At 46.3% G+C, this 14,523-nt stretch overlaps 1 protein-coding gene across 4 annotated transcripts in view; it reads left to right on the top strand.

The window, feature by feature from the left end:
- Positions 1-14,523, top strand: part of COL18A1 (collagen type XVIII alpha 1 chain) — a 176,443-nt gene that overhangs the window by 136,123 nt on the left and 25,797 nt on the right. For all 4 annotated transcript variants that reach the window (XM_025202232.1, XM_006022079.3, XM_025202230.1 and 1 more), the window contains exons 12-20: positions 1,977-2,030; positions 2,235-2,384; positions 3,085-3,147; positions 4,253-4,297; positions 9,187-9,318; positions 10,314-10,385; positions 11,046-11,072; positions 11,994-12,038; positions 12,382-12,444. In XM_025202232.1, coding sequence (XP_025058017.1) covers positions 1,977-2,030; positions 2,235-2,384; positions 3,085-3,147; positions 4,253-4,297; positions 9,187-9,318; positions 10,314-10,385; positions 11,046-11,072; positions 11,994-12,038; positions 12,382-12,444 — 651 coding nt within the window. The remainder of the gene's footprint in view (positions 1-1,976; positions 2,031-2,234; positions 2,385-3,084; positions 3,148-4,252; positions 4,298-9,186; positions 9,319-10,313; positions 10,386-11,045; positions 11,073-11,993; positions 12,039-12,381; positions 12,445-14,523) is intronic.

Below are 14,523 nucleotides of genomic sequence, written 5' to 3'. Positions count from 1 at the left end.
AAGAAGTTCTTCCTAATGTCTAGTCTAAATCTGCTCTCTGCTAGCTTATGGCCATTTTTTCTTGTAACCCCCAGGGGCGCCTTGGTGAGTAAAGCCTCACCAATTCCCTTCTGTGTCCCCATGATGAACTTATAGGCAGCCACAAGGTCGCCTCTCCACCTTCTCTTGCGGAGGCTGAAGAGGTCCAGGTGTCCTAGTCTCTCCTTACAGGGCTTGGCCTGCAAGCCCTTAACCATACGAGTGGCCCTTCTCTGGACCCTCTCCAGGTTATCCACATCCCTCTTGAAGTGCGGCGCCCAAAACTGCATGCAGTATTCCAACTGCGGTCTGACCAGCGCCTGATAGAGGGGAAGCATCACCTCCTTGGATCTGTTCGTCATGCATCTGCTGATGCACGATAAAGTGCCATTAGCTTTTCTGATGACTTCGTCACACTGCCGACTCATGTTCATCTTGGAGTCCTCTAGGACTCCAAGATCCCTTTCCGCTTCTGTGCCACCAAGCAGGTCATTTCCTAGGCAGTAGGTGTGTTGGACATTTTTCCTCCCTAGGTGCAGCACTTTGCATTTCTCCTTGTTGAATTGCATTCTGTTGTTTTCTGCCCATATGTCCAACCTGTCCAGGTCTGCTTAGTTGTTCCCTGCCCTTCGGTGTGTGGGCAGGGATTTGACTTTAACATTACATTATAAATGAAAGTATAAAATATAATGACACTATTAAGTTGGGAAAGTCAAAACAAGTTTTCAACATGGGTTAACTAAAGTGTCATTTGAATTTTTTCCAAAAAGAAATTTTAAAATTCTGTTTTGTGGGAAATTCTTAGATCTTGATTTGGAATGAAGAAAATTGAAATTGAAATTGAACCTCCTACAGACTAGGAATTTATGGGTGTCTATAGATATGCTCGGGGGGGACACTTTAATTAGAGCCACTCTAACTAAGCACCCACAGCATCATATTCTGTATTTAGCATCCCGCACTTCAAAATGTCAGCGGGGGCGCTTGAACTAAAGCTCATTCAACGAACTTTAGTTCAGGTGCCCCCATTGCCATTTTGAAGTGCAGGGATGCTGAAGAGATGTGATGCAGAGGCTGTTGGAGCATGCTAATTGAATCTACTCCGACGTGTGCTAATTAGCGGAGCAAACATCTGGTACGCATATAGGTGCCCTGTAGGACCAGACAGCTCTAGTTACAGTACTCTCAATGATGTCACCATTAATACCTTAGCTGTGGGTGAAATGGTTTCAGGGTACAGATCTGCTCAACATCCATGCACTTTTTTCAGGTCCTATTTAGATGTTGCTTGCAGGGCAAACACAAGACAGTGCCTGGGCCTGGTGGTAGACCTCTGCCCCAAGGTGACTTATCCTCTGCTGTCATTGTTTAGACCTTGCCACTTTTTGCTGCTCTTGTGAACAGGGAAGGGATCTAAATCACTTCCCTTTCCCAGAGGTTCTCTTTGCTAGTTGAGCAGTCTGGTGGAGTAGTCTATGCTAAGTCCTTCAGTGTCTTCACAGCTGGATTGTCTTGGAGAAGAGGACCTGGATGTTCTATGCAGCAGATATCTGCATCCAAGCCTCATTTGATCACAAAAACGAGGGAATTATAACAAAGTTAATAAATGGATCAAACATCACTGGAATATAATCTGGGCTCCCTCAGGACCATATGACACAGCAGATAAATCCCAGAGTGACTGGTCTAAACAGCACTGTCATGGTTGGTCAAAAGCCTCCTACATAGGAGAGCCAACATCCTCATCCTGATAGACAGCCCCATCACATGGGAGTTATAGTAGTCTGGAAGAGCCAGCCAGAGGTTATGGTGTTCACAGTTATAAACCCTTCTTAAGTACTGTAGGAGATCAGGGCCAGGAGATGCTGCTGATCTGAGTCAAACCTTAGTCTGTGGCATGAATGCTGTGCATCCCCATCTGACTGTAATCTTGTCCTCTCTGTGTGCTTCTATTCCAGACATTCATTGACATGGAAGGGTCTGGGTTTGCAGGTGATCTGGAAAGTTTGCGGGTGAGTGTGCAAACCCAGGGAAGTGGGATGATCCAGTTGCATTTCCAAGGCTTTGTTTTGTTAAATCCTCAAGATGGGTAGTGTTTAATAAGACTTGCTCAGAGCAGTCCTGTGTGACTGGCCCACCCAGCTGCCAGAGAGAACCTAGGAAGTGTGCAAGATCTGATTGTGCCCCTTACACATTATTTTTGTCCTCTCTTTCAGGGACCCCGAGGCCCACCAGGTCCCCCAGGACCTCCTGGTGTGCCTGGCCTGCCAGGAGAACCAGGAAGATTTGGGATGAACCATACAGCGATTCCAGGTCCCCCTGGCCTGCCTGGCAAAGATGGAAGCCCTGGACTGCAAGGGCCACCTGTAAGTGTGTGGAGAACAAGGCATGGTGGGTCAATGAAAGAATGGGGAAGATTGTGATCTGACCAGTTGATCCAGAGTTATTCCTGTCACTTTTCCATATTAAGTGTATTTTGAAACCTGATGTTGTGCAGTTTCCCAGCCATTTCCATTGTGATATGGCCAGGACAGGACTCTACAATGATGGCAGCATTTGGGTTGCTTGATACCTCATGATGGTGACTTCCTAGAGGGACAAGAGAATGGGGTCATTGTTTCTCTTTGCGATTCTGTATGAACTGACCCCTTTTCTGGCTCTGATAGCAGTCACCTGTGGCACTGTTTGTGCTGCATTTGACGGCTTGCATAGCTGAGGTGGTCACAGGATTAGGGCTAGGGAACTTGCTGGTGGAGGTTTCTGAGGAAATGCATCTTCTTTAGGGTTTGCTGATCAGTCCCTTTGCTTATATGTGTCTGGCAGGGAGTGTAATGTACAATAATGACTGTCACTGAAAGCTAAAATGAGTCTCTATGGGGCCTGTAGTCTATGTGAATACCGTAGTCTTTAATGCACAATGTAATGGTCTTGATGGTGCTGAGGGTGGGCATATGGGACAGTTTCTCACAGGTAAAGGGTTTGGGGTTATTGCAATTTAAAGAGCTGACAATAGCCAGTTCTTAAACCTCTCTTCAAACTGTGGTTCTCTCTTTTTAACCTTTCCAGGGTCCTCCAGGTCCTCCAGGAAGAGAAGGTTTACCTGGCCAGCCAGGATTCAGAGGAGAGAAGGTATGTGTCCCCTCTCTGCATGGTGCTTGGTAGAATTGGGGCATCCTTACAGTAACGTGTTACTGAGGGAGAAGCAGAGCTCCACAGACCAGCTAGCACTGTTTGTCCTGACCTGAAGTCAGAGAGGCCTTTTTAGTACAATAGTAGAAGTCTGTTGTACATAATAAATGAATATAGGCTCAACTGGCCAGTGCAGTGGAAAGCATGATGGAACAGTCTCTGTGGGCCTTGTTACACCGTAATTTTGGATGGCTTCTAGAGCTCTTAACCCCTAAATTGTCTGCACATTAACACTTTAAAGTGGTTTTAAGTGCTCGTTATGCAACTCAATGTTATGCCACTCCAGGGCAGGATTATCTCTGATCCGCACTACCCAGCTCCTGTTCCATTAATGTGTGACCACTCCCCACAGATGTGCTGCCCAAGTTGAAGTCCTCCAGTATCCCAGGATATCTCACACACCTGCCCCTACAGCAGAGAGAGAAGTCTGTCCTGGCTTCCCAGTCCTCTAGTGGCAACTTACAGTTACAGCTCTTAGTCCTATCCCTGCTCACCAGACCTCTAGTGGCAAGTCACAGCTGTCCCAGTGGGAGACAGTCAGAAGATTTTTAGACTAAGGGTGTGACTGTTCCAAACTCTAAGTTAACACTAGCACCAATCAACATCTGTGCGACTCAGTGTAAGGTGTAACAAGGCCCTATGGGTGCTTACAGGCCAAGAGCAGCTGTGCTGTATACAATGTAGGTTCCATATTTAGAGCAAGCTGGTGGCAAAAAGCAATGTATTGTAACTAGAGGTGCACCGATACATTGGTCCAATATCGGATCGGTACTAATATAAAGAAAATTGTCTATATTAGAAATCGGCCTGATGTGGCCGATAATTTGGCCGATAAATGGCCCGTGCATGTGTGCAGCCACAGTGCAGCATGTAGGCAGTGAGGAGCACAACTGGTGGTGTGGAGAGCTGCGTGCAGCTGTGGTAAGTCTGTTGTGGTGGAAGTGGCGGGGAGCAGATCAAGGCCCCCCTCACAAATAAGACACTGGACAATTGTTTCCACCCTATCTGTGTGAAGATTCACTTTTCTTTCCCTTCTTTTTCCTAGGGTGATTCTGGTGATCTAGGCCTTCCTGGAGCTCCTGGACCCAAGGTACGGTACCATGTTCATGGGGTTTTCTAGTTCTGTGACTGTGCAGTAGTTTCCCCTTGTAGCACTGGCTTTTTTCTGGGAAACAAGGAAACTGTTTTGGGATTAGCACCCACATTTCAGTTGAATTATGTTTGCCTTCATTTGAATTCCATTGTATCTGTGTAAGACTGCAGCTTCTCATCCAAACATTTGATCACTGTGGCTTAAAAGGAAAGCCCATTGGAGTCATCTTGAAGAGCTCTGAAGTGTACCCAAGAGCATGGAAGCCACTGGAGCAAAGTGGTATTTTTTGCAGTGTGTGACTTGTGTGTGTTTCTAGGGGTGGGCTGGGCAGTGGCAATAGAGCAGTTTTCTAAGTTCTGACCCCTGCTCTTCTACTGAACTGATTTTGTGACCTTGCTTAAGGAACATTGTGTCTGCACTTTCCCACCTGTAAAGTGGAGATGCTGAATATTTATTTAACTATTGGTCAAGAGCCTTCAAATCGATGGCTACGGCTGGTGCTCAGGCTCGCTGTAAAAGCTAGTGTTCAATAACATTTAGCAGTGTGAAAAAGCCAGGGCAGAATAAGCTGCCTTCTGCACCACCATATTATTGGAATAATCCCACCCCTGCCCATGTGTTTGTGTGGGCAGTACTGAAGGTGAGAGGGTCTTTGCATAAACCTGTCCCACATGTATTTGTAGTTAGGGAAAAGCACAGTTTGGCTGTCTGAGCTTGCAGTGTGACCAGTGGAAATACCATATTTACCTAAATCCAAGATGACTTTGAATTTATGACAACTGTCTCATAGTTAGATTCTATACATGGAAAAGTATAACTTTGTATCATCATAAATTCATCTGCCCCACAGCTGTGGCAAAGAAAGCAGCAGCTGGGGGGAAAACAGTAGTGGGGAGGCAGTTACCCTGCCCCCTGTCCCTCCCTCTCTCAACCCCGCTAGCCCCCAGTACCACTTGCCCTCCCTGCAGCTGGGCCCCCCAGGTGTCTGCCCCCTCCACCACTTCCCACTCCCTTCCCCCCCAGTGCCTACTGGCCCAGCCACTTGCTCCCTTCTGCTTCTACTTACCCCGTGCAGTGGCTCTGGCTACAACTCCAGCCCTAGGTACAGAGCACATGCTGGCTTTGGCCATGGCCAGGAAGCAGCGGTAGCTCCAACCCTGACCTGGGTCAGGGCCAAAGCCAGAGTCAGAGTAGCTCCACCACCCCATACCATATGGTCTCTCTGTGGTCTCCCTCAGGCCCCCCTGCAGCATGTGATCTCTCCTGAACTCACCCCCTGCACTGTGTGAGTTCCCCCACACTTGCCTTTCCCATTGCAGCTCGGTCTCCCCTGGGTTGGAGCTGGAGCCACACCCAGAGCCTCTTGCCTCAGACCGTACTAGCATCCAAGTTGAGGTTTCTTTTTCTCCATGTTTAATGGGAAAAAACACCTTGTCTTGGGTATGAGTAAATATGGTAGCTCAATTTAATGGATGCCTTTGGCACATATGATGCAGAGTCACTGAAGTGGGAAAAGGCCATGATCCTGCCAGCTCATTTGAGTGTAACTTTGCCCACTCCTTATGAGAAGGAAACCACAACTATGCCTAAACTTTCACAATGTCTTGGACTAAATCTGTAATACCACAATATCCTCTTTAAAGTCACTCTTCTGATTTCTCTGCTTTAAAATGACATGCAACCTTAAAACCAGTTGCACAGTACAAACCTCCTTATTGTGCATACAAGTTTGCTTCCTGGTTTCCTTGTCATGCTATGGGATCTCTATTTAATTTGCTATATCACTTTTCTTATTATAATTATTTTAGATTGCTAGAAACCTGCCATATTCAAAGCACTCCAAGAAAACAAAGCCTTATTTTTCATGCTCAAGAGAGATTATACTTGGGTGTTTTTTTGCTGGAAGCACTGCACAGAATGAATAGGATTCAAAACAATTAAAATTAAGTAAAGTCAAAGTTTTGAGGCTATAAAACTGGCAGAAATATGTTTAAATAGTAGACAAGACCCCGCACTAAAAATGGAAACCCAGAATGCAAATCCAGGGGTTGATCTACCTGGAAAGAGATATGTTGATCAACTGATTTACAACTGTTGTTTTTGCAACAATGCTCCAGCTGACTTGCGATCCCCAACAGTATGTGAGTTCCAAATGAAGAGCACTGAATTGTGGCACGCACATTAGACAGCCCCTTACCCAGGGAGAGTGCTCCTTCAGCCTCCAGATTACCCACTCTGGTTCCCATTCCCTGCATATTGTTGTTGTAATATTTCATTGCGTGACTCCCATTCTTCCTGTCATGCTCTCCACATTTCACTTAGAGCAGATGTAATCTTCTGTTATACTATTACTCCCACTATCTCTCGCAGTAGAAGGCCTGGAGAGAATGAGAGAGACCAACCAAACCAAATCTCTTGTGCATTGGCACAAAGTCCAAACTCCAGCAATTTAGCAAAGGACTGAGGTGTCTGCTCAAATCCATTCCAGTTCAGTAGCAGGCTATACATATTCATGCTTTGCTGGAGTTGGCACCTACTATACTTGGCTGAACTGGGGGCTACATTCTAAGATGTCCTGTTTACCGCAGGAGATGTGGCATTGTGCATGACAACCGTGAAACCAGCGTGTTGCTCCTGTCACAGTCAGACTCTGTTCTAAGGGTCTTGGGGGAATTTCAGTGGTGAGGAGGGTGAATTTTGTTGGGTCTTGGGGGAATTTCAGTGGTGAGGAGGGGGAATTGTGTGGGGAATGGGGAATGGAATCAAGGAAGCAATATCAATATTGTATTGTGGAGGTGGTTCTTGTTTAGATACAGCATTATAACTGAAAGGTGAACACTACACCCTGTGCAGGTTGCACAGATCTCTCAAAATTTTAAAAGAGCAACAAAACAGGTTGTAGATTTTTACCAGGGCATTGAGTTATCTGCCTGACTGGAGCAAGGCAGTTCATCTCAGTGACAGAACGTCATTGGAACTTCAGGAATTACACAGTATAACTTGTGTTTGACCAAGGGCATCCTCACCACGGAGTGTCACATTCCTGGGTCCCCTTCTGTTGAGAGGCCTTTTCCAACCAGGCAAGATGTGTATCTATTAAGCTACACTGAGATCCAAAGGCCAGATCTTCACCTTGTGTAAACTAGATCAGGATTTGCCAGTCAGTGGAGCTATGCCAGTTTACACCAGCTGTGAAAGAATCTGGCCTCTAGATATTAGTTCTAGTGCCGAATCTGGTATTGATATAACAGAAGATACTAATGCTAAAATCCCAACAAGCCCATTTCCCATCTAATGCCGGCTTTGGAACAGCTTAGGGCTGTCACATTTAGTCTGTCACCCATGCTCATTGTTTCATTATCTGCTCATCACTCTTCTCTCTGTCTCCACTCACTTTTCTCCCATCTAACCAGAGCAAACTGCCTCCTATCCCTTCCTACCTGTTAGCGCTTCTTTCTTACTACTCCACATCCCCACCCATGGGAGAGGCAAGGTTCGAGGTAAAGGCACCATGCATGCATGCAGATGGCATGGCTTGAATAGATGTATGCATTTGTCATTCACTTTTTCAAAATAAGATAATCCAGTGCTGAGAAAAGGTGTGTTTCTGCATGTCATAGAATCATAGAAAATGAGGGGTTAAAAGGGACCTCAGGAGGTCATCTAGTCCAAGCTCCTGCTGGCAACACAGGAACTGAAACTATTCTAAAACAAAAGGCAAAGCAAGAAATATAAAAGGCCATCCCCTTGTCTGGGTGAACATCATAGTTCTTTTTACTATGGTTTACAGTACTCATAAAAACATGCAGTGCAAACAGAAAAGCATTTATACTGCTGGCCTTTTAATTACTACTGCCAGAGTGGCTCATAACGTGTGTACATGTACATATAATGTAGTTAACAATTACTGCTGAATATTGCTCCTTCTGCATGTAGTTTAATTCTGTATTGTTCTGCTCCTGTGTAATGCTTAACTTTCTGAGAGACAGATATCAATCAGTCTGTTACAAAGTAAAACTGATTACAGTCTCCATTTTGATGGTCCCTCCCAGATCATCTTTAAAAGTATGCAGTGGACAAGGGGATACAAGGTTGAATCCCCTGTAGCACGAACATGAAGCTGGCAGCTCTCAGTGTTTCAGACTGAGCTCTTGTTGGATGTCTAGAGTTCTACTAGTACACAGTGGAAAAATTCTAGATTCAAAATTTTTTTTTTCATATTTAACTTGCAAAATTTTATGCTGGGCTTTCCTTGTACCCTGTATATAGTTCGAGAGAGGCATGTTGGCTTCCCAGCTCTGCAGACCTTTGAACAGCATTGCTGAAAGAAAACTGGGCTTGGTGGTCTCAGACTGGCCTCTAGTGGACATTTTCCATACTGCAAAAGCGCTGGCTGATGATGAGAAACACCATTGTCAGGCTCTGCTGAGAAAAGGACGTGGAACTGCAGGACAGGGCCTGGGTGCACAGCCAGAACTGTCGGGGCACAAGGCCTTGCCCTCTCTCTGCTTGGATCTAACTTCAGCTATGAGTTCCTCACCTCACTAAAAAGCACTGAAGGTGCATGCGTTTCTTTGTATTATAACAGTCTAATGGAGGAGACAGCCCTGTGATCTGCTCTGAGACGTGGCTAACTGACAAAGTTTTGTGGGTCTGTGCAACTGTGAACTCTCATTTTACTTACCTAGCTTGCTCAGCCTTGACTTATGCTTTTGGTTTCTGCTGGAGGAGAGAAAGGCCTCTCCCCTTGGCTCAAAAGTTTATTATAACCCATTGCCTTGGTCAGACAGATGTAGGAGCTTTCCTCCTTCTGAGGGCTCTGCAAAGTCAGGGCTCCCATGATTTCCTGGCTGTATCACATCTCTACTTTCTTTTCTCCCATGCAGGGCAGTAAAGGAGAAACTGGGCCACAAGGATCCCCAGGGGAAACAGGGTTGGCTGGCCTTCCTGGACCTATTGGACCCCGAGGACAGCCAGGTCCTCCTGGACCTCCAGGGCCAGGCTATGAAGCTGGATTTGTAAGTACCAGTGATGGTAATCATTGCGTGCCTGCTGGTGTGGCCTGTGCCTGCGAGGGCTTAAAGAGGCCATCCTGCAGAGAGCACGCTCTGCCCTTCTACTATATTCTAGGTGGAAATCAAGGTGTCTGGCTTGCCTGGAAAATCATAGAATCATAGAGAAGCAGGGCTGGAAGAGACCTCCAGAGGTCATCTAGTCCAACCCCCTGCCTGAGACAGGATCATCGCTACCCAAACAGTCCTGTACAAATCCATAATCCTAACCTCTTAGTTAAACTACAGTCAACCCTAAACAACAGAAGACATAACAGTGTAACCTGCCACAGGTAAAGCAGGAGGACTAAGCCAGGCAATGTCCTGCTTCTGTAAAAGGTTGTTAATATACACTCAAGAGGTCCCAGGTAGAGCGTCCCTTGTTATAGAGGAAGGTAAAAACATCTGTGCTCCATACCAAGTGGACCATGGAGTAAAATTCCTTCCTGACCCCAGATATGGTGATCGGTCTGACCCTACATGGAAAAACCTTCTTTGGGATAAGTCTTGGGTGCTGTAAAGGCCACCTCTCCCAAACTGTGATCCTACAACAGGGTGCATTTGTACTGACAGGTCTCTGCAGCTGTGAGGCTCAGGTGGAGCATTTCATTGTGGGGTTCCCCTGCCCATATTCATTGGGCCTTTCCAGGTATTTCCTAAATTGCAGGTCCCAGAGATGAGTTGGGTGGAAAAGGGTCTTCTCTTTGGCCGTTGAGGAAGCTAATTTGGATGGGTAGTCTACACTGACTGCCAGGTTCTTGGAATCCTGAAGAGCTGGAGCAGTGTCACAGGTGTTTTGTTAAAAAAAAGAGGGTGCAGGTAACTGCTAGGCACCACACTCTCCCCTCTGTGCTGTAGCTCCCCATTTATACTACACACCTGCTTGGTATGTGCCTGGTATGACTTCTGCGTCAGGAGCTTTGGTCCTATGTTTGAATTTCAGCCAGATTTTCTTGCCCTAGGGTGATATGGAAGGCTCAGGCATACCAATTGTTTCCAGTGTTCCTGGGCCACGTGGACCTGAAGGGCCACAGGTAAAACTCATCTCAGTCTTTTAATAAGCCCTCTTACCCCTTCCTGAGGATTGGCCTACCCTGCTCACTAAAGTAGACACCCTACAGAGTCCTAAGCAAGGGATTTAACTCCCCAAGCCCCACGCTTCATGCTTTTCTGCCTGAAGTTACAAAGCATGTGACAAGACTCAGCTGTGCAAAAGCCTTGCCTCAGCCTTCACTACCCCATGTGTACCAGAAAACCCATACCTGAATGGGGTCCCAAACAGCAGTACTGTCATACAATTGGAGCAGTTCCCATTCACAGTCTTCGCTGTTACAGCTATGCATTGCTGTTGAAAAGAAAAAAAAGAAAGTGCCCCAACAGGACTCCTTAGACTTCATAGTTATCCCCGAAAGGACAGTGCTAGGGTGGCCTGTCCTGCCCTGCCACATGGTAGGTTAGGGGCATTTTCAGAGCAGGGAAGGACAAATCCTGAAAGGAACATTCTTTCATTTGGAGCAGAACATGTCTTTAGATCTCTGTTACTGTTGCTGTGTAGTCAAATTAACAACAAAACTTAATGTGCTGCTTGGTGAAAGAGACTTTCTGGGGAGTTGGGGAATACACTTTCCTTTGGCTCCTGATGTTTGGAAGAATTCACCTGTTGTCATATTTTATTTGTTTCCCTTTTTATGTAGGGGCCACCAGGACTCCCTGGACTAAAGGTCAGGATACGTTTTGAATCTGTTCCTCTGCAGTGATAGGACTTATGTGTTTTCATCCACAGCAGACCATTACAGTGAGATGTTTTCTCTGCTAAGAGCTGCTGCCCCAGTAGCTGACCCCGACCCCTGTTCCTTGGCATGGTCACTAGGAATCTTTCCTTTGTAGCCTTTTTACATCCATCCTGGTGTATGTTATGGAAGAGGATAATCTCTTCTATAATATGTGTTAAGCAACAGATATTAGAGCGTGCCAAGAATAATTTATGTCTATGGACAGAGTAGCAAGATCTGGTTAGAATATTAAGCTGCTGTCTTAATACAAAGTTATTCCAGCAAGTCTGTGTATGGCCCATTCCTACACAGCTTTTATTCATGCATTTCCAGCTGGTGTCCATTGATGGACAGTGTGCAAAGGAAGACACTTGGGGAAAAATCCTGAACCACTGAAGAGATAGGAATTTTAATATTGATCAGCAGAGTAAAGATTTCGGTCCTGGACTTTTCTGTAATACTCATTAGTGCTCTGCCTCTTTTGGGAATTCATTCTCGTGAGAGCGTGCCTGGCACATTGCCTTCTTGCTTAGGAGTGGTGGAAGTTTGTTTGAGCATACCACTTAAACCCCAAGACCTAGGGGTTGTTTCTCAAGGCACAAAGGATGACTAGGGCTCCGACTCCTGCTGGAAGTCTTTGGGAGTCAGGCAAAGGGTATCAAACTGCCTTCTGAGCCTTGGAAATCTTTGCCTTAGTAGCAAGTGTTGTGCTGGCAATGTTGTGGCTTGGACAGGTGCTGATAATAGTTTTCAACCCTTTGATCCCCTCACACAACCTGTAAGAGACATGTCATTTGTTGGTGCATGCAAACTGTGGCCACAGACAGAATGGCTGCTTCTCTCATTTGCTTACTTTTCTTTACCTTTTAGGGAGACATTGGCAGTTCGGGTCAGCCTGGTGTGCCAGGACAAAAGGTAGGATCCCTTCATACAGCTTCAGAAAATCTTAAGAAGGACAAAAGGTAGGATCCCTTCATACAGCTTTATAAAATCTTAAGCCCCCTGCCACTGCTCTTCTGAGTGTTAGCTTTGGAGGGGCTATGGGCCCACTCCTGCTTCTACCCATTTCCATGAGTGGCTGTCTGATGGCACTGTTGGGAGGTGGGTGAGGCCCCATATCATTGAAACTTTGGAACTCTTGGATTGATGCCTTGTTGGACTACTCCGTATAAACTGACGTGGAGCAAGGTCTTTCAGGCCAAAGGTTAAATTGCAGTATGATATGATTGTCCTCCCTCTCTCTCTTTATTTATTACAGGGAGATCCTGGTACTCCAGGGACAAATGGTCAGCCTGGATTGGAGGGCTTCCCAGGACCTCAGGTGAGTGCAGGAATTACCATCAATGATGGTTTGTATTGGTCTGCCAGGAACGAGTGGGAAAGGCCACTCTAAAAAGTCTGTCTTGTTTGGAAAGAGGTACTTTCCACTTGGATTATTTACCTGCAGGTCATTCCAAATGGTTCTGCTGTCTGTGGCAGATATCTTTAAGCTGAGTAGTCTAAACTGGTTTCAGTTATGGAGTCACGGAGCAGGAGTTCCGCATGCAGATTTTTCTGCGGGTGCTAGAGTCTCCCCACCTATGTGGTTACCTACCGGCCACGTTGGATTCACTCTTTTCATCAGCTGAGTGGCCGTCTTGCACTGCTGATTTTCCTCTCCCACTTGGTGACTGTCCCATCTAGTGTGCGCTTATCAGTTAATCATAGAATCATAGAAAGTTAAGGTTGGAAGGGACCTCATTGTTTAAATCATATGATTAGAGGAGGTTAAACGAATATTTTTAAAATGATATTTACAACCCTAATACATTTATTTAATTATATAGTTCAGCAGTCAGCAACCTTCATCAGATGCTACTAAATAAATTAATTAAATAAAAATACAATTAAAAATGGATTGTTTTGAATGACTGATTTTTATCAACCCCGGTCCTTAGAACAAAGGTGGTTGGCACAGCCTCTTCCCTTGGAGCATCTTCAGGCATTCACATCCTTTTTAGACAGTGCCATAGCAACTAAGTTTGGTGCCTGGGGCAAAGCCCTCAGCGGCAGCCTGCCCTCACCCTGCGCACAGAGGTGGCGGCCCTCCCCCCTGTCGTGAATCAGAGCAGCCGCCAGCAGCCGTCTGACTCACACCGGAGTGTTTAGATTTAGAGCTTGGCAGGCGGGTAATTGATGGATGGAGTGGAATTAACCAGGCACAGACACACGTAGGTTACAGGAGTTTGTTTACTTCTGTCGCCTAGATATGATGACGACGCAGGCGAGCCTTTGTTCCTTTATAGCTTCGGTTACAGAGTTGAATACACGCATATAGCTTCGGTTACAGAGTTGAGTACACGCACGCAGTCAGGTTACAATGTTACAACGAGATAATGACGGACGTGGCGCCAGAACTAATGGTCGGGCTTGCAAGACTTTCTACGTCAATATTTTACGCTGACGGGGATGATTGATTGGGAATCGATCAAGTTCCCAACTCTCTGGTGACAAGCACAGGTGTTTCCTGTGAGATCCCCAGAGTTCTCCGACTTGGGCGGAAACCGTTAAACTATTTATAGGCAGCGTTGTTTGACATAGACACCCAATGATGGGCCGTTATGTGGAATTTTTAATTTTTTGGCAAGCAGCAGCTCTTTGTCTCCTCAAGTTACAAGGTAGTGGGTTAGGTTTCTCTACCTGTTACGTGCGTGTTACATGTGAGGAGCTTACGCTTATTTTTTGACCAATTATATATAGTTTCCCCTAGCATTTTATTTCAGCTGACCAATTATCTACAGTACTCCGGCCGCGTTTTGTTTCAAGGAATTTTTGGCAGGGATGTCTTTTAACCCTTAATCGTCAAAATGAGGATGATTTGAATGGTATCTCTTGCTTAGTGACATGGGCACAATTTAATTGGGTTGTGACACCCCCACATGCTTGCCCAGGAGTGGACGCAGGGGTCAGAGCTACCCTTCTCCTGTCTCCGCGCCACCACAAATGAGTCACTCATGGTTCTGTCCTGCGCCCTGCCCTGTCTGGGCAGCGCCTGCTGGCGTCCCTTCGCTTTGACACCCACGGTGGTTGCCCCGCTCGCCCCCCTCGCTATGGCACTGCTTTTAGACCAGCAAGCTGAGCTCTTTTTATGCCCTGCTCCTTCCCAGCAGGCTCTCATAGACCCATGATCTCCTGTTGCAGCTGACCCCAAGAACTGTAGTACCTAACCTCCCTCAGTCCTGAGGAAAAGGGGAGCACTGGGCCACCTTGCACCTTGGAAATCCACTTATGGGCCTTGAGCATGGCCAGATGCATCATCCCAGACCATAGAATTGCTGTCCAAGGCCACTTCCCTTCCCCTAACCTTTTGGTAACCTTTGAAGCAGGGCAGTGCTTTCTCCACTAGCCTCCCTTACTAGCC

This window comes from Alligator sinensis, unplaced genomic scaffold, assembly GCF_000455745.1.
Source record: "Alligator sinensis unplaced genomic scaffold, ASM45574v1 scaffold566_1, whole genome shotgun sequence".
NCBI lineage: Eukaryota > Metazoa > Chordata > Crocodylia > Alligatoridae > Alligator > Alligator sinensis.
The sequence above is the reverse complement of the archived record's forward strand: the minus strand, read 5'-3'. Positions and strand labels throughout refer to the sequence as shown.